The sequence below is a fragment of the Oncorhynchus mykiss genome, chromosome 8 (assembly GCF_013265735.2).
Source record: "Oncorhynchus mykiss isolate Arlee chromosome 8, USDA_OmykA_1.1, whole genome shotgun sequence".
Lineage (NCBI taxonomy): Eukaryota > Metazoa > Chordata > Actinopteri > Salmoniformes > Salmonidae > Oncorhynchus > Oncorhynchus mykiss.
Window position 1 is genome coordinate 74357676 of NC_048572.1, and position 19159 is coordinate 74376834.

The 19159-nt window shown below is 44.3% G+C and overlaps 1 protein-coding gene across 2 annotated transcripts; it reads left to right on the top strand.

Annotated features, from left to right (window-relative positions):
• The first annotated feature begins 10461 nt into the window (after positions 1-10461).
• Positions 10462-19101, top strand: si:dkeyp-66d1.7 (myeloid-associated differentiation marker homolog). Of its 2 annotated transcripts, none has more exons than XM_021613761.2 (2): positions 10462-10620; positions 16622-19098. In XM_021613761.2, exon 2 carries the CDS (start codon positions 16747-16749, stop codon positions 17629-17631), a length of 885 nt encoding a protein of 294 aa, XP_021469436.1. In that variant the 5' UTR covers positions 10462-10620; positions 16622-16746; the 3' UTR covers positions 17632-19098. The 2 variants fall into 2 exon arrangements, with proteins under 2 accessions (XP_021469436.1, XP_036842122.1); XM_036986227.1 differs by lacking the exon at positions 10462-10620 and adding an exon at positions 15778-15798 and having other exon boundaries at positions 16622-19101.
• Positions 19102-19159: the final 58 nt, after the last annotated feature.

Here is a 19159-nt window from a genome sequence, read left to right on the forward strand (position 1 = left end):
TGGAGGTGGACGCATCCGAAGCTGGGATAGGAGCAGTGCTCTCTCAGCGTTCGGGTACGCCACTGAAGCTTCGCCCCTGTGCTTTCTTTTCTAAGAAGCTCAGCCCGGCGGAGCGAAACTATGATGTGGGGAACCGGGAGCTGTTAGCTGTCGTAGAAGCTTTGAAGGTGTGGAGGCATTGGCTTGAGGGGGCTAAACACCCTTTTCTCATCTGGACTGACCACCGCAATCTGGAGTATATCCGGCAGGCAAAGAGATTGAATCCTCGCCAGGCAAGGTGGGCCATGTTTTTCACTCGTTTTGTGTTTACTCTTTCTTACAGACCAGGCTCCCAGAACGTTAAGGCAGACGCATTGTCTCGGCTGTATGACACAGAGGAGCGGTCCATGGATCCCACTCCCATACTCCCAGCTTCGTGTTTGGTGGCGCCAGTAGTGTGGGAGCTGGACGCGGACATTGAGCGGGCGTCACGTGCAGAGCCTTCTCCCCCTGAGTGTCCAGCTGGTCGTCTGTACGTTCCGTCTGCTGTACGCGACCGATTGATATATTGGGCTCACACGTCACCCTCCTCTGGTCATCCTGGGATAGGTCGGACGATGCGCTGTCTTGACGGGAGATACTGGTGGCCCACTTTAGCTAAGGACGTGAGGATTTATGTTTCTTCCTGCTCGGTGTGCGCCCAGTGCAAGGCTCCTAGACACCTGCCCAGAGGTAAGCTACAACCTCTACCCGTTCCTCAACGGCCGTGGTCACACCTGTCGGTGGATTTTTTGACCGATCTTCCACCTTCACAGGGTTACACCACGATCCTGGTCGTTGTGGATCGGTTTTCTAAGTCCTGTCGTCTCCTCCCTTTGCCCGGTCTCCCTACGGCCTTACAAACTGCAGAGGCCCTGTTTACACACGTTTTCCGGCACTATGGGGTGCCTGAGGATATAGTGTCTGATCGGGGTCCCCAGTTCACATCAAGGGTCTGGAAGGCGTTCATGGAGCGTCTGGGGATCTCGGTTAGTCTTACCTCAGGTTTTCACCCCGAGAGTAATGGGCAGGTGGAGAGAGTTAACCAGGATGTGGGTAGGTTTCTGCGGTCTTATTGCCAGGATCGGCCGGGGGAGTGGGCGACGTTCGTGCCCTGGGCAGAGATGGCTCAGAACTCGCTACGTCACTCCTCTACTAACCTTACTCCCTTTCAATGTGTATTAGGGTATCAGCCGGTTCTGGCTCCTTGGCATCAGAGCCAGACCGAGGCCCCTGCGGTGGACAATTGGTTTCGGCACGCTGAGGAGACCTGGGAGGCAGCCCACGTCCACCTTCAGCGTGCCATAAGGCGCCAGAAAATTGGCGCAGACCGTCGCCGCAGTGAGGCCCCAGTGTTCGCACCAGGGGACAGGGTCTGGCTCTCGACCCGAAACCTGCCCCTTCGCCTTCTCTGCCGGAAGCTGGGTCCGCGGTTTGTGGGGCCGTTTAAAGTCCTGAGGAGAGTGAACGAGGTATGTTATAGGTTACAACTACCCACTCATTACCGTATTAACCCCTCGTTCCATGTGTCTCTCCTCAGGCCGATGGTGGCTGGCCCGCTCCAGGAGGCTGAAGTGCGTAATGTTCCTCCGCCTCCTCTAGACATCGAGGGGGTTCCGGCGTACTCTGTTCGATCCATTTTGGATTCGAGACGTCGGGCGAGGGGCCTTCAGTACCTCGTGGACTGGGAGGGGTACGGGCCGGAGGAGAGATGCTGGGTTCCGGTGGAGGACGTGTTAGATCCTTCCATGTTATCAGAATTCCACCGTCTCCATCCGGATCGCCCTGCACCTCGCCCTCCGGGTCGTCCCCGAGGCCGGTGTCGACGCGCAGCTGGAGCCGCGCGTCAGGGGGGGGGTACTGTCACGACTGCTGCCGAAGTCGTTGCCTCTCCTTGTTCGGGCGGTGCTCGGCGTTCGACGTCACCGGTCTTCTAGCCATCATTGATCCTTTTTTCATTTTCCAAACGCTTTTTGGCGTTTTATAGCAATGGTTATCAACTGTACTGCAGGGATGAAACGTAAGTTGCAGAAAATAGAGGTTGTGGTGGCAGCTGCAGAGAAGTATTTGGGTGTGACGTTAGAAGAGTTACAGGGTGTGTTGAGTGGTGGTGTCCTGTCCTTTCAGCCTGTTGGCCTGAGGTAGGACTAGATAGGTCTAAATTATTGTGGAGTAGGGTAACGAGTGTAGTTAGCTTTTGTTTTTGGGCATTTGTGGATGAATGTTTTTTTTAAATTGCGCAAATTATAACTCCAGTTTAGTTGGTGGCGGTAATGCAACATTTATTGGATGGCAACTGCCAATAAGCCTCATCGAAGAAGAAGTTGCCAGGATGTCATGTGTCCTATTTATATCAGTACACTCGTAACAACTTAAGCATTACAAAACTTGTATTCGATTAAATAAGCCACAAGTAGCATTTTGTGATACAAAAATAAAAAGAAAGGGGGAAAAGAGAAATTGCACCACCAAATAACCCTACACCTATATACCACTATTTAATATAAAAACATAACTTTGACCCTAACTGATCCTACACCAGGCCAACGACAGAATTATTTAGTTCAACACACCTTCTGCAGTAAAATATTGTACACCCAAGTACTTCTCTGCAGCTGCCACCACAACATCTATTTTCTGTGATTTACGTTACATTTCCGCAGTACAGTTGATAAACATGTCAATGAATGCTAAGAAGCCAACGTTACTGAAGCACATATTCTATCACTCTATATTGGCTTAGGCCTACTACTCACCCTTGACCCATCATCCTCTACTCTCTCCACTGCCTCAGCATACAAAACCTGTTATACTCTGACCCTGACAACCTCAACCAGCCTCTCTCGCACTGGGCACTTCTGATCCCCAGCAACATGGGCATCCACACCTCTGATTCAGAGGGGTGAGGTCAAATGCAGATGACACGTTTTGATTGAATGCATTCAGTTGTGCAACTGACTAGTGTTGCATTCACGTGCTAGTCGGAACTCTGACATTTCCAACATGCTAGCTGGTTGTAGTTATACACGTGATGCGTTCAACTAATCAGCAAGTCTTACATTTCTGAGTTTCCTTGTTCTGACTAGGATGTTCACGCGGCATAGGTATTCCCTTTCCCTTCCCTTCCCCATCAATTGACACACAGTTTTTCCCACTGATACTACACATTCCTTTGTCTCATGCCCTCCTACACACTTCTCACATCTCAGAATCACCCTCCGACCCACTGCTGCAACATGACCATAAGCTTGGCATCTGAAACACCTTAGTGGGTTCGGCACAAAAGCTCTCTCGGGATAACTGACATGTTCTAACATGACTTTGTCAGGTGAAACTCAAAAGGACCGACAGTGTCTTTTCAGTTTCATCATGCACCAAACAGCGGGTGTCACAGACTCAGGAAATCTTCCATTTCAGTTGCTCCGCCTAAACAATTAACATCACCCCAGTTATCACTCAATTCGAAGGAGCCCTGCTCTAGAGAGCAAGGCAAGTCACAGGTCTTGTCCCAGGGCATGTGACTCTTTTGAGGAAGTGTATACTGGCTACGGCGTTCCTATGTGCAGGGATACTGGAGTAATAGATGTAGATACGTATGTATTGGGGTAAGGTGAGTAGGCATCAGGATATATGATAAACAGTAGCAGCAGCGTAAATATTGATTGTATGTGATTGTGTGTGCGTGTATGAAAAGAGAGTATAAATGTCTGCATTCTACACTATGTGTGTGTTGGAGTGTCAAATCAAATCATTTTTTATTTGTCACATGCGCCGAATACAGTGAAATGCTTACTTACAAGCCCTTAACCAACAATGCAGTTTTAAGAAGAATACCAATAAAAAATAAAAATAAAATGAACAAATAATTTAAGAGCAGCAGTAAAATAACAATAGCGAGGCTATATACAGGGGGTACCGGTACAGAGTCAATGTGCGGGGGCACTGGTTAGTCGATGTAATTGAGGTAATATGTACATGTAGGTAGAGTTATTAAAGTGACAATACATAGATATTAAACATTGAGTAGCAGCAGTGTATAAGAGAGGGGGGGGGGGGGGGGGGGGGGGGGTGCAAATAGTCTGAGTAGCCATTTGATTATGTGTTCAGGAGTCTTATGGCTTGGGGGTAGAAGCTGTTTAGAAGCCTCTTGGACCTAGACTTGGCGTTCCGGTACCGCTTGCTGTGCGGTAGCAGAGAGAACAGTCTATGACTAGGGTGGCTGGAGTCTTTGATAATTTTTAGGGCGTTCCTCTGACACCACCTGGTATAGAGGTCCTGGATGACAGGAAGCTTGGCCCCAGTGATATACTGGGCCGTATGCACTACCCTCTGTGGTGCCTTGCGGTCGGAGGCCGAGCAGTTGCTATAGCCAGGCAGTGATACAACCCGTCAGGATGCTCTCGATGGTGCAGCTGTAAAACCTTTATCATACCCTCTTCACGACTGTCTTGGTGTGCTTGGACCATGTTAGTTTGTTGGTGATGTGGACACCGAGGAACTTGAAGCTCTCAACCGGCTCCAATAATCTCCTTTGCCTTGATCACGTTGAGGGAGAGGTTGTTGTTCTTGAACCACACGGTCAGGTCTCTGACCTCCTCCCCATAGGCTGTCTCATTGTTTGGGGTATGTACGTACGGTCACTGTGGGGACGACGTCCTCGATGCACTTGTTCATAAAGCCAGTGACTGATGCGGTGTACTCCTCGATGCCATCGGAAGAATCCCGGAACATATTCCAGTCTGTGCTAGCAAAACAGTCCTGTAGTTTAGCATCTGCTTCATCTGACCACTTTTTTTATAGACCGAGTCACTGGTGCTTCCTGCTTTAGTTTTTGCTTGTAAGCAGGAATCAGGAGGATATCATTATGGTCAGATTTGCCAAAGGGAGAGCTTTGTACGCGTCTCTGTGTGTGGAGTAAAGGTGGTCTAGAATTTTTTCCCTTCTGGTTGCACATTTAACATGCTGATAGAAATTAGGTAAAACTGATTTAAGTTTCCCTGCATTAAAGTCCCCGGCCACTAGGACCGTCGCCTCTGGATGAGCGTTTTCCTGTTTGTTTATGATGGTATATAGCTCATTGAGTGCGGTTTTATGTTCTTAATGTCGTCGTTCAGCCACGGCTCTGTGAAACATAAGATATGACCGTTTTTAATGTCCCAAGTGGATGTGACACCTACTCCGGTTGCCTGCTGCACTGCTGTTTGGATTCCACCTGGCGATCTGTTCACTGTCTGCCCTGGCCTGTCTCCCCCTGTCTGGTATAGGTACCCCCACCACACTCTCCCATCTCTCCCGAGCTTTCGCTCGCCTCCAGCACACACACACTGTTGTGACGAGTGACTCTGAACTTACAATGGCTAGCCCCAAGTCATTATATTTTTTTTTCTTGTGCATTTTGCTATTTTGCTATTTGCCTCATGACTCCTGCTTGCTTTGTTGACTATGAAATTTCTTGTTTACCCAACCACGGGACAGACGATGTTTATACCAACATTCGGGACACTGACTATCTATTGGTTACACAGACTTTTGGCCTCCCATCCTATTCTACCCATCTCTCACCGGCTTTGTATTCATGTTACATGATGAAATTACTATATAATATGATCTTGTTGCCATCTAATGTACATTCAGATGTCATAAATCAGCACTGCAGAGCTCTCCCTGTCCTCTGCAGTGCCTTGATTGCATTACTGCTGGTCAGGATTTGGCCAGGATTGTTCCGGTTTTGGCCACTAGATGCCCCCATTGTGCTTTTTGACCCTTTTGTTTTCCCTTGTTTCCAGTTATTATTTGCACCTGTGCCTCGTTTCCCTTGAATGTATTTAAACCCTTAGTTCTTTGCTCTGTGTTTGAATGTTAGCACCCAGCAATGCTGTGAACATTTGTTGCTCCAGTTGGACTGTCTTGTGGCACTCTGTTTTTGTTCTCGGTTATTTATTTTTGATTATCTTTTGAGGCTTTCTCCTGCTGTACCTACCACCTTGTGGATTTACCTTTTGACTTGAGGATTACCTTTTTCTCTTGGAATTACTTTTGATGTTGTGGATTTATATTTTTGCCTGCAGAACTTTCCTTTTTCTTTATTAAAACACCATCTCAAGTACTGCTGTGTCTGCCTCATCTTCTGGGTTCTGCCGACTATTAGTGGCTCAGTTTTCTAAGTGACTGTTTCTCACACTGGAGACCCGAGTTTGTAACCGGGTCTTGACACTGCTGATTATATCTGGAAATGTGCATGTATACCCTGGCTCATCTACTGTTGCTAGCCCCAATTCTGACTTGTGCTCTGATGTCTGCTTCACTGATTTCTGCTCTCGTAAAAGCCTGGGTTTTCTGCACGTTAAACACTAGAAGCTTATTACCTAAACTGGATCAAATCCAGATGTGTTGGTCATTGCTGAAATGTGGTTAAGGAAGAGTGTTTTGAATACTGATGTTATTAACATTTCTTGTTATAACCTTTGTCGGCAAGACAGATCTTGCAAAGGTGGGGGAGTGGCAATCTTCACCAAGGATCACCTTCAGTGCTCTGTCTCCACCAAGTCTGTCCCCAAACAATTTGATTTTCTGGTTCTAAGCATTAAACTTTAAAATAGCACCCAGCAACAGTCAAAAGAGCTATCGTCCATCAGCACCGGCCTGTGCCCTACCTGCTCTAAGCTCTCTCCTGGCCCCTTACACTAAGTCTGAAATTGTCCTGCTAGGTGACCTAAACTGGGACATACTTAAACCACCCGACCAGTCCTAAAGCAATGGGACGCCCTAAATATTTTTCTGATTATTACCAATCCCACAAGATATGACTCCAAAACACTCAGAAAAGGCTACTGTCCTCGATGTTACCCTCACAAATAATCCTGATAGCTATCAGTCTGTTTTCTGTAATGACCTTAGTGATCACTGTTTTACAGTCTGTGTTCGTAATGGCTGCTCAGTGAAACGACCTGTCCTGATTTGTCATAAACGCTTAAACTTTAATGAGCAAGCCTTCATGAACTGGTCTCTGTAAAATGGTATAGAATCAGCTTGATCCCTGTCGAAGACGATTGGACCTTATTTTTGATATTTTCAGTGGTATTGTTAAAAAACACGCCCCCATAAATAAAATTAGAATTAAAAACAGGTTCAGCCCCTGGTTCGACCATTATCTTGCAGATTTATTCCACCTCAAGAATTGCATTTGCCGAAAGGATCGGCACACGCATACTCACGCTGACTGGCTCTCATTCAGGCAAATGAGAAATAAGTGCACTCAGACCATCCAGAAGGCCAAAGTTTAAGGAGCAGTTCTCTCTCTTTGGGTCTAACCCCAAGAAGTTCTGGAAAAAGGTTAACGACCTGGAGAAAAAACCCTCTTCACAGCAGCCCATGTCCCTTAATGTTGATGATGTGGTTGTTACTGACAAGAAGCACATGGCTGATCTCTTTAATCACCACTTCATTAAGTCAGGATTCCTATTTGACTCAGCCATGCCTCCTTGCTCATCCAATATTTCCTGATCTCCTACCCCTTCTAATGCGACTAGCACCGACGCTTCTCCCTCAAATTCCCCTGCCCCGCTACAAAGTTTCTCCCTGCAGGCGGTCACTGAGTCAGAGGTGCTAAAGCAGCTCCTGAAACTTGACCCCAAAAAAACATCTGGGGCAGATGGTTTAGACCTTTTCTTCTTTAAGGTTGCTGCCCCTATCGTCGCCAAGCCTATCTCTGACCTTTTTAACCTGTCTATCCTTTCTGGGGAGTTTCCCATTGCTTTTGAGGGCAGCCATAGTTCATAGTTCATACTTCATCCTGTTATAGGCATACTTCTATTTTGCTCTGTTTATCAAAAGTGTTGGAAAAACTTGTCAGGCTAAAGATAAATCTAGACTTGGTTTCCTCTATCGTAATCGCTCCTCTTTCACCCCAGCTGCCAAACTAACCCTGATTCAGATGACCATCCTACCCATGCTAGATTATGGAGACATCAATTATAGATCGGCAGGTAAGGGTGCTCTCGAGCGGCTAGATGTTATTTACTCTTCGACCATCAGATTTGCCACCAATGTTCCTTACATGACACATCACTGCACTCTACACTCCTCTGTAAACTGGTCATCTCTGCATACCTGTCGCAAGACCCACTGGTTGATGCTTATTTATAAACCCTCTTAGGCCTCACTCCCCCCTATCTGAGATAACTACTGCAGCCCTCATCCTCCACGTACAACACCCATTCTGCCAGTCACATTCTGTTAATGGTCCTCAAAGCACACACATCCCTGGGTGCTCGTCTTTTCAGATTGCTGCAGCTAGCGATTGGAACGAGCTGCAACAACACTCAATCTGGACAGTTTTATCTCAATCTCTTCATTCAAAGACTCAATATGGATACTTTTACTGACAGTTGTGGCTGCTGTAGTTGTAGTTGTGGGTGATATATTGTTGTCTCTACCTTCTTGCCCTTTGTGCTGTTGTCTGTACCCAATAATGTTTGTACCATGTTTTGTGCTGCTACCATGTTGTGTTGCTACCATGTTGTTGTCATGTTGTGTTGCTACCATGCTGTGTTGTCATGTCTTGCTGCCTTGCTATGTTGTTGTCTTAGGTGTCTCTTAATGTAGTGTTGTGTTGTCTCTCTAGTCGTGGTGTGTGTTTTGTCCTATATTTATTTATATATTTTTAAATCCCAGCTCCCGTCCCCGCAGGAGGCCTTTTGCCTTTTGGTACGCCGTCATTGTAAATAATAATTTGTTCTTAACTGTCTTGCCTAGTTAAATGAAGGTTAAATAAAAAACTTTTTTTTTTAAATGCTACTACCAGGTGTTCTTGTGGGATCAAGGACATGAATGGAGGGTAGGCTAAACACTTTCCCTTTGAATATTCAGAATGTTAGGCTGCATGTCCGTAGTTACACGCACACACAGTGGTGCCTGTGCCTGTGCGTGTGTGTGTGTGTGTGTGTGTGAGAGTGAGAGAGAGTGAGAGTGAGTGAGAGAGAGTGAGAGAGAGAGAGTGAGAGTGAGAGAGAGAGAGAGTGAGAGTGAGAGTGAGAGTGAGAGTGAGTGAGAGTGAGTGAGAGTGAGTGAGAGTGAGTGAGAGAGAGAGAGAGAGAGAGAGAGAGAGAGAGAGAGAGAGAGAGAGAGAGAGAGAGAGAGAGAGAGAGAGAGAGAGAGAGAGAGAGAGAGAGAGAGAGAGAGAGAGAGAGAGAGAGAGAGAGAGAGAGAGAGAGAGAGAGAGAGAGAGAGAGAGGAGAGAGAGAGAGAGAGAGAGAGAGAGAGAGAGAGAGAGAGAGAGAGAGAGAGAGAGAGAGAGAGAGAGAGAGAGAGAGAGAGAGAGAGAGAGAGAGAGAGAGAGAGATACCTACCTAGTCAGTTGCACAACTGAACAGTGGTGGAAAAAGTGCTCAATTGTCATACTTGAGTAAAAGTAAAGATGCCTTAATAGAAAATGACTCAAGTAAAAGTGAAAGTCAACCAGTAAAATACTACTTGAGTAAAAATCTAAAAGTATTTGGTTTAAAATATACTTAAGTATCAAAAGTAAATGGAATTTATAAAATATACTTAAGAATCAAAAGTAAAAGTCAAAGTATGAATAATTTTAAATTCCTATTTTGTATTTATTTTATTGATGGATAGCAAAGGGGCACACTCCAACACTGAGACCAAATTTACAAATCTAGCATTTGTGTTTAGTGAGTCTACCAGATCAGAGGCAGTAGGAATGACCAGGGATGTTCTCTTGATAAGTGTGTGAATTTGACCATTTTCCTGTCAAAATGTAACGAGTACTTTTGGGTGTCAGGGAAAATGTATTGAGTAAAAAGTACAGTATTTTATTTATGAATGTAGTGAAGTAAAAGTATGTTTCCAAAACCTCTGAATCGTGTGTGTGTGTGTGTGTGTGTGTGTGTACTGTTACATGTGTGTGTGTGTGTGTGTGTGTTTGACTGCTTGTCGCGCTGAAGCGCAACACTTTTTGTGCAGCTTTGTGCAACTTCGTATGCCTTCAATCTTTGACCCAGGTCCGGAAACGGATGTTTCTGAGTCACTTAAATCACATTATAAGTAAATAAATAGTGGTTTCCAGGGGAACGGCCTCTGTTTCTTAGCAACATAATACAAATAATGTGAGCAAAAAAAAAAAGAATAGTAGTACATGCAAAATAATGTATTATCTTGGTAGCCTAGCCAATGATGACATCATTCTGTAGCCCTCACCACTCTATCTTATCCCATAGCAGGACGTTGCTGCTTTAAATTGGAACCATCACGCCAAATTAAACAATAATAACCAAATGACAATCAATTAAATTAATTAAACTGTAATTATTTCATTGACATTATTTCATTAATTTATATCAGGTTGTTAATATAAAGATTATTCATCTAAATGGAGGAGGGTGGTATCGGATGACTCGCAGTAGAAAGATGTGGAAATAACGCTTGAGACATTTCATACCTAATTTGGTTGCAATGGGCGGGAATCTGGGGGGAGGGTTTTTTCGCACTATGACTGTGTTAAATTCAGGACTAGGAAGGCTACCAGTGTAAATTCGTATTCGATTAGATATCCTGAGAGAGAACGAAACATTTTGCAGTCCCAAAACTAACGATAAGGTAATACCTTTTTGTTTCAGAGTTATATTTGAGATTGTGTAATAGAATACTGGTCTATCCGAGAGTTAGCGTAGTTTTTATACATGTTTTCTACAGCATGTTCTACAAACAGTTGCAACTTGGCCTACCTGCATGCTTTTCTATAGTTTTAACAGTCCATTGAATATAATTATTTTCACCGTGAGCGCTGGAAATAAAACATCACTTTTGCACGGGATCAAGTAAATTGTTTATTATTAGCAGTATTTAGGACACAAGATAGGATAGTCAAGAAAATAACTGCTGCGGTGTTGTAAAACTTGTTTGCCATGGAAATGTTTTTGTTTTCTATGAATGACTTGATGGTGGATACACTCGTTTTTTTGTAACACTGGGAAACTCCAGTGCGCGGCACAATTTGCACTTCACGCATCACCTCGGACTGTGGTTGTCAATGCCCAACCAGAATAACGGGAGGATAACGGTAGGCAACAGCTGCCAGAATAACGGGGAAGTTGTAAACCGATTTTAGCTGACTCTTTTGAAGGAGGGCTCTGATATACACTACATGACCAAAAGTATGTAGACACATGCTCGTCGAACATCTCATTCCAAAATCACGGACATTAATATGGAGTTGGTCCCCCTTAGCTGCTATAAGAGCCTCCACTCTTCTGGGAAGGTTTTCCACTAGATGTTGGAACATTGCTGTGGGGACTTGCTTCCATTCAGCCATGAGCATTAGTGAGGTCGAGCACTGATGTTGGGCGATTAGGCCTGGCTCGCACTAGGTGTTCCAATACATCCCAAAGGTGTTCGATGGAGTTGAGGTCGGGGCTCTGGGCAGGCCAGTCAAGTTCTTCCAGACCGATCTCGACAAACATTTCTGTATGGACCTCGCTTTGTGCACGGGGCATTTTCATGCTGAAACAGGAAAGGGCCTACACCAAACTGTTACCATAAATTTGGAAGCACAGAATCATCTAGAATGTCATTGTATGCTGTAGCGTTAAGATTTCCCTTCACTAGAACTAAGGGGCCTAGATCAAACCATGGAAAAACGGCCCCAGACCATTATTCCTCCACCAAACTTTACAGTTGGCACTATGCATTGGGGCACATAGCGTTCTCCTTGCATCCGCCAAACCCAGATTCGTCCAGACCATGTGTGATTAATCACTCCAGAGAACACATTTCCACTGCTCCAGAGTCCAATGGTGGCGAGCTTTACACCACTCCAGCCGACACTTGTCATTGCGCATGATGATGTTAAGCTTGTGTGAGGCTGCTTGGCCATGGAAACCCATTTCATGATGCTCTCGAAGTTCTTGTGGTGACGTTGCCTTCGTAGGAAGTTTGGAACTAGTGAGTGTTGCAATCGAGGACAGACAATTTTTATGCGCTTACGCGCTTCAGCAGTCCAGTTCTGGGAGCTTGTGTGGCCTATCACTTCGCGGCTGAGCCGTTGTTGCTCCTTGAAGTTTCCACTTCACAATAACAGCACTTAGTTGACTGGGGAAGGTCTAGCAGAGCAGAAATTTGACCAACTGATTTGTTGGAAAGGTGGCATCCTATGATAGTGCCACGTTGAAAGTCACTGAGCTCTTCAGTAGGCCATTCTACTGCCAATGTTTGTCTATGGAGATTGCAAGGCTGTGAGCTCGATTTGATAAACCTGTGCTGAGCACTTGTTGGCAGCTTTTCCTTCACTCTGGGGTCCAACTGATCCCAAACCATCCCAATTGGGTTGAGGTCGGGTGATTGTGGAGGCCAGGTAATATGATGCCGCACTCCATCACTCTCCTTATTGGTCAAATAGCCCTGACACAGCCTGGAGGTGTGTTTGGTCATTGTCCTGTTGGAAAAACAAATGTTAGTCCCACTAAGCACAAACCAGATGAGATGGCATATCACCACAGAATGCTGTGGTAGCCATGCTATTTAAGTGTGCCTTGAATTCTAAATAAATCACTGACGGTGTCACCATGAAAGCACCTCTTCCTCCATGCTTCATGGTGGGAACTACACCAAAAATCTCAAATTTAAACTCATCAGACCAAAGGACAGATTTCCACCGGTCTAATGTCCATTGCTCATATTTCTTGGCCCAAGCAAGTTTCTTATTATTGGTGTCATTTAGTAGTGGTTTCTTTGCAGCAATTTGACCATGAAGGCCTGATTCACGCAGTCTCCTCTGAACAGTTGATGTTGAGATGTGTTTGTTACTTGAACTCTGTGAAGCATGTATTTGGGCTGCAATTTCTGAGGCTGGTAACTCCAATGAACTTATCCTCTGGGTCTTTCTTTCCTGTGGTGGTCCTCGTGAGAGCCAGTTTCATCATAGCGCTTGATGGTTTTTGCAACTGCCGCTATGACTGACCTTCATGTCTTAAAGTAATGATGGACTAACGTTTCTCTTTGCAAATTTGAGCTGTTCTTGCCATGTTATGTACTTGGTCTTTTACCAAATAAGGCTGTCTTCTGTGAACCAACCCTACCTTGTCACAACACAGTTGATTGGCTTGAACACATTAAGAAGGAAACAAATTCCACAAATGAACTTTTAACAAGGCCCACCTGTTAATTTAAATGCATTCCAGGTGACTACTTCATGAAGCTGGTTGAGAAAATGCCAAGAATGTGCAAAGCTGTCATCAAGGCAAAGGGTGGCTACTTTGAAAAATCTCAAATATAAAATATTTGAGATTTGTTATAAACTTTTTTTGTTTTGTTTACTACATGATTCCATATGGGTTATTTCATAGTTTTGATGTCTTCGCTATTATTGTACAATGTAGAAAATAGTAAAAATAAAGAAACTCTGGAATGAGTAGGTGTCCAAACTTTTGACTAGTACTGTACTTTTGTGTGTATGCATACAGTTGAAGTCGTAAGTTTACATACACTTAGGTTGGAGACATTAAAACTATTTTTTCAACCACGCCAAAACTATAGTTTGTGTAAAGTTGGTTAGGACATCTACTTTGTGCATGACACAAGTTATTTTTCCAACAATTGTTTACAGGCAGATTATTTCACTTATAATTCACTATCACAATTCCAGTGGGTCAGAAGTTGACATACACTAAGTTGACTGTGCCTTTAAAAAGCTTTGGAAAATTCCATAAAATGATGTCATGGCTTTAGAAGCTTTTGATAGGCTAATTGACATAATTTGAGTCAATTGGAGGTGTACCTGTGGATGTATTTCAAGGCCATTATACCTCTTTGCTTAACATCATGGGAAAATCAAAAGAAATCCGCCAAGACCTCAGGAAAAAAATTGTAGACCTCCACAAGTCTGGTTCATCATTGGGAGCAATTTCCAAATGCCTGAAGGTACCACGTTCATCTGTACAAACAATAGTACGCAAGTATAAACACCATGGGACCATGCAGTTGTTATACCGCACAGGAGGAAGACTCGTTCTGTCTCCTAGAGATGAACGTACTTTGGTGCGAAAAGTGCAAATCAATCCCAGAACAACAGCAAAGGACCTTGTGAAGATGCTGGAGGAAATGGGTACAAAAGTATCTATATCCACAGTAAAACGAGTCCTATATTGACATAACCTGAAAGGCCGCTCGGCAAGGAAAAAGCCACTGCTCCAAAACCGCCATAAAAAAAAAACAGACTACGGTTTGCAACTGCACATGGGGACAAAGATCGTACTTTTTGGAGAAATGTCCTCTGGTCTGAAGAAACAGAAATAGAACTGTTTGGCCATAATGACCATCGTTATGTTTGGAGGTAAAAGGGGGAGGCTTGCAAGCCGAGGGAACACCATCCCAACCGTGAAGCACGGGGGTGGCAGCATCATGTTGTGGGGTGCTTTGCTGCAGGAGGGACTGGTGCACTTCACAAAATAAATGGCATCATGAGGCAGGAAAATGATGTGGATATATTGAAACAACATCTCAAGACATCAGTCAGGAAGTTAAAGCTTGGTCGCAAATGGGTCTTCCAAATGGACAATGACCTCAAGCTTACTTCCAAAGTTGTGACAAATGGCTTAAGGACAACAAAGTCAAGGTATTGGAGTGGCGATCACAAAGCCCTGACCTCAATACTATAGAACATTTGTGGGCAGAAAAGAGAGTGCGAGCAAGGAGGCCTACAAACCTGACTCAGTTACACCATCTCTGTTAGGAGGAATGGGCCAAAATTCACTCAACTTATTGTGGGAAGCTTGTGGAAGGCTACCCGAAACAACATTTGACCCAAGTTAAACAATTTAAAGGCAATGCTACCAAATACTAATTGTGTATGTAAACTTCTGACCCACTGAGAATGTGATGAAAGAAATAAAAGCTGAAATAATTCATTCTCTCTACTATTAATTCTGACATTTCACATTCTTAAAATAAAGTGGTGATCCTAACTGACCTAAAACAGGGATTATTTTACTAGGATTGAGTGTCAGGGATTGTGAAACACCTTAGCCAAATACATTTAAACTCAGTTTATGTAAACTTCCGACTTCAACTGTACATATACATACATTTATTAGTGTATTTTGTGTGAATATAGTCTACTATTGATCAGAACACGTGGAAGCAAATATTTCCCCTTATTATTGCAGCTGAACTATGGAGCATGATGAAACATGTGAACATCTCCAGCCTGGGAGCCCATAGCTCTTTAACTGAATTATGGGTGAAATCGAGTTAACCATGTTGTCATAACAACGCTCGTGACCCTGGCTGCAAACAAACACTGAGTCTCCTCACCCTCAAGTGTGTGTGTGTGTGTGTGTGTGTGTGTGAGAGGGAGGGAGGGAGATAATTTGACTAATATCCTGTTTTCTCTCCTGCCCAGGCTGTGTGGGACTGTGAGTGTATCTCTAAAGGGAAGTCCCTCTGTTTGGATGATAACCTAGTCTTTTTCATGCCACCATTTATAAGGTGGCTTCCATGTAGGGACTTTATGGTCTTTTACCAATTTTCCTAACACTCAAGTAATGGAAGGGAGGGGATGGATTTTCCATTACTGCCTTCCATGTGGTTTTTCGTGTGTGTGTGTGTGTGTGTGTGTGTGTGTGTGTGTGTGTGTGTGTGTGAGAGAGGTAGAAGGGACTTGGCACCTTTGACCCAGTTTGCAGTTCGGCAGCAGTCTGCACATCTGGGATAAATCAACGAGTTGGAAAATCTTACGGGGAAGAGAAATGGAGAACAAGGGAGGGGCAGAGAGGGAGAGAGGTGACTCACTGCTCTGCTATTCCTCATCATGTTTAAAATGTGTCCTTCTGAGGTTAAGGCACAGGGCTTTCCCCATTTTTCCTTTTTTTTCTCCTCGTACTTCAGCTAGCCTTTTCTGCCTGACTGTTTTGGTCACTCTCACTTTGAGTTTGTCCATTTTTCCAATCTTAATTCATCTGTCTGTTTCCTCTCTTTCTCTCTTTTTCTCTCTCCATATCCCTCCCCCTACTCTCTGTCCCCTGCTGTTTGAACAACTTATTTTATTAATGTAAACGTGTGTCTCTGTTTGAGTCCTTCAACAGTATGTAAACTGGGAACATGGACTCACTTACTTGTGGGGGATAGTGGGAGGGAGCAGCCCTGAGTGTCTCTGGATGTTGGGACTGTTAGTGGATGAGGCTGATGACAGATTGGCTGAGAGGTCGGGTAGAGGTCTCAGCACCACATCTGTCTGAAAGGGGGGGGGGGGGGGGGGTGAAGGAATGTCCAGTGACACGGACTCACTGACTCACAGAACAGGAATCCCTCAGCTGATAAAGCACTCTCACAGAGTATAAAACTGAAGAGAATCCATACTTTTGATTCTCCTTGTACAAGGTATCAAAATAGGATTTTTATTTTTAACTTTCATGTTGAGATGGAGATAATGACACATTGCTACTGTTGCCCTCATGAGTCCAAATATGATATCTCATCAAGAATGTACATTGAAAATCATAATGGAATCAATACTTGCTTTGAGATTTTTTTAAAAATATGAATGCATGCTGTCAATTTGTTCTTTGTTACTGACAGCTGCTCTCTATTCTGTGTCTCCTTATAGATCCTTCTGCCACAGATGCACCAAGAACTGTAGGCCTAGGGTATTTCACAAACACCTACATCTCTGACCAATTCAGCCCTTCAGTCTAACCCATCCTAGTTGTCAAGCATCTTCCATATCTCATCATGCCGATAGTGGTGGTGCACTCCAACCCCCTGTTCTGGGTGCGTTTGTGTGCTCTGGTCTTCTCCTGTGTGGCTTTTGCTGTGACCATCCATGGGGCTGAGCTCAAGCACGGTACAGGGGACTGGTGTGTGTTCTGCTGGGCCTTCAGCTTCGCTGGGACTCTGCTGGTGTTGCTGGTAGAGCTGTTTGGCCTGCAGACCCGTGCCCCCGTCTCCTGGAAAAACTTCCCCATCACCTTCGCCTGCTATGCCTCCCTGCTCTGCCTCTCTGCCTCCATCATCTTCCCCCTCTATTTCCTCAAGGGCCAGACCTCCCGCAACGAGACTCATAACTACCGCATCGTGGCCACCGTCTTCTCCTGCCTGGCCACCATCGCTTACATGAGTGAGGTGAGCATCAGCAAAGCCCGGCCAGGTGAGGTAGCAGGTTACATGGCCACCGCCCCGGGTCTGCTGAAAGTGTGTGAAACCTTCGTGGCCTGCGTCATCTTTGTCTTCATCAGCGACCCGGTGTCCTACAACTCTCATGCTGCACTGAGGTGGTGCCTGGCCGTCTACTGCATCTGTTTCATCCTGTCGGCGGCCATCATTGTGCTGTGTATCTGCGAGTGCACTGGCTGCCTGCCTTTCCCCTTCGCCCGCTTCCTGTCTGCCTACGCCCTACTGGCTGTCATCATGTACCTCTCCGCTACCATCGTCTGGCCCATTTTTACATTTGACAAGGAGCACGGGGGCACTTCCTCCAGGCCCGCTTTCTGTGGTAACAGTCAAGGGCTGTGTTCATGGGACAAGAAGATGGCTGTGGCTGTGCTCACTGCAGTCAACTTTGTGCTCTACCTGGCAGACCTGATCTACTCTGCCCGACTGGTGTTTATTACTGTGTGAGCAAAAGGCATAGAGGGGAAGAACGAGAAGAGGTAGTTGATTTTTAAGTAGGATGGAAAGAGAGGTTGAGGAGTAGAAATGAAGAGGTGAAGAAAGAGGGAGAAACAAAGAAACTGCTTACTGTATTTTGTGTCATTTATATATCAATGTTAAGCCATTAGTCACCTCCACACATAGAGAAAGACTCAATTATTTCTTATTTCATGCATAAGGAAAAGTCCTTACACAACGATTTTATGGACCCAAGAACTATGATCAGATGGAACAGATGTTTTCTAAGTTTGAGCTCTGATTATCTGACACATAAATGTAGTATTCCAAAGACAGGATGGATCTGCTGAGTATGTTGACATTACTATAGATCATGTAAAGTCTTACAACTTTCAATGGTCTTTTAATAAGCATGACTTTTTACATGATGGAAAACTGTAGGTAGATTTTACAGAACAACTCACACCTTCCTAGTTTGTTTAAGATGAGTTACGAAGGGATAGAAGTAATTCAATCAAACCCCGAAGTAATTCCTAGAAGATTGGTACACTGCTCCAAATGCTTTCAAGACATGAAGTAGAACAAATTGTTTGAATTAATGTAAAGATATACTCTGTTAGTGTAGGTTTTTTGCTAATTTTACATTCCTGTTTTTACCCTTTTTTTTATTTGTCTATTTTCATATTCTGCCAAGCTACATGTCAGGAGTATATTGTATGTTGAAATAATATATGCAGACGGTAACTGAATTAAAACTCACTGTGTAATGAACAATTACTGTTTGACACTTATGTGTTTGTTATAACCTGTTCTCTGTAGGCTATGACGTCTCCAAAAAACAACATCTCAGAATAAAAACAAAACGTTGTTAGGAAAATGTATTATTCTTAATCTGGCCCATTGCTTTGCACTTCTGTAACAGTCTGCTCTTGTGGATGAGAATGTCCACTTTGTCAGAGAGGGAGACATCCATTTGCTGCATCGTCCTCACTACTTCCTGCTGTTACTAAACATGACGTTTTTTCCCCCGCTGTGCTTGTTGAGACTGTGCGTACCACATCAGTGTTATGGGAACATACAATCTGGTGTTCAGTAAAAGCAATGTGATACATTTATATTAGGGTTTGTCAACTGGGGGCCCACGGGTCATTTTATTTAGCCCCCAAGTTGTTTTATTTAAATGATTTGACATAAAGGACTAAAAACACCAGCAAATCAACTTCAACTGTTTTTTTTAATTTTGGGAATCTGTTTCAAAATTATTTCCACACACAACAGAGCGAGTAATGTGATTGTATACACAGCTAAGTTTCAAATTATTATGTTTGAGTCAAATGTTTTCTGTTTGGGCTTCTTGCAGTCAATTTGCAGTCTACAGTCTGGCTGAATGTAGTTGATAGTCCCTGAATTATAGCCAATGTATATCTGTCTTTGTCCTTGTTAATTGAACAAAATAAACTAATACTTTGGTGTTCTCAATCTCTCTCTCTCTCTCTCTCTCTCGATCTCTCTCAAATGTGCACACACACACACACAC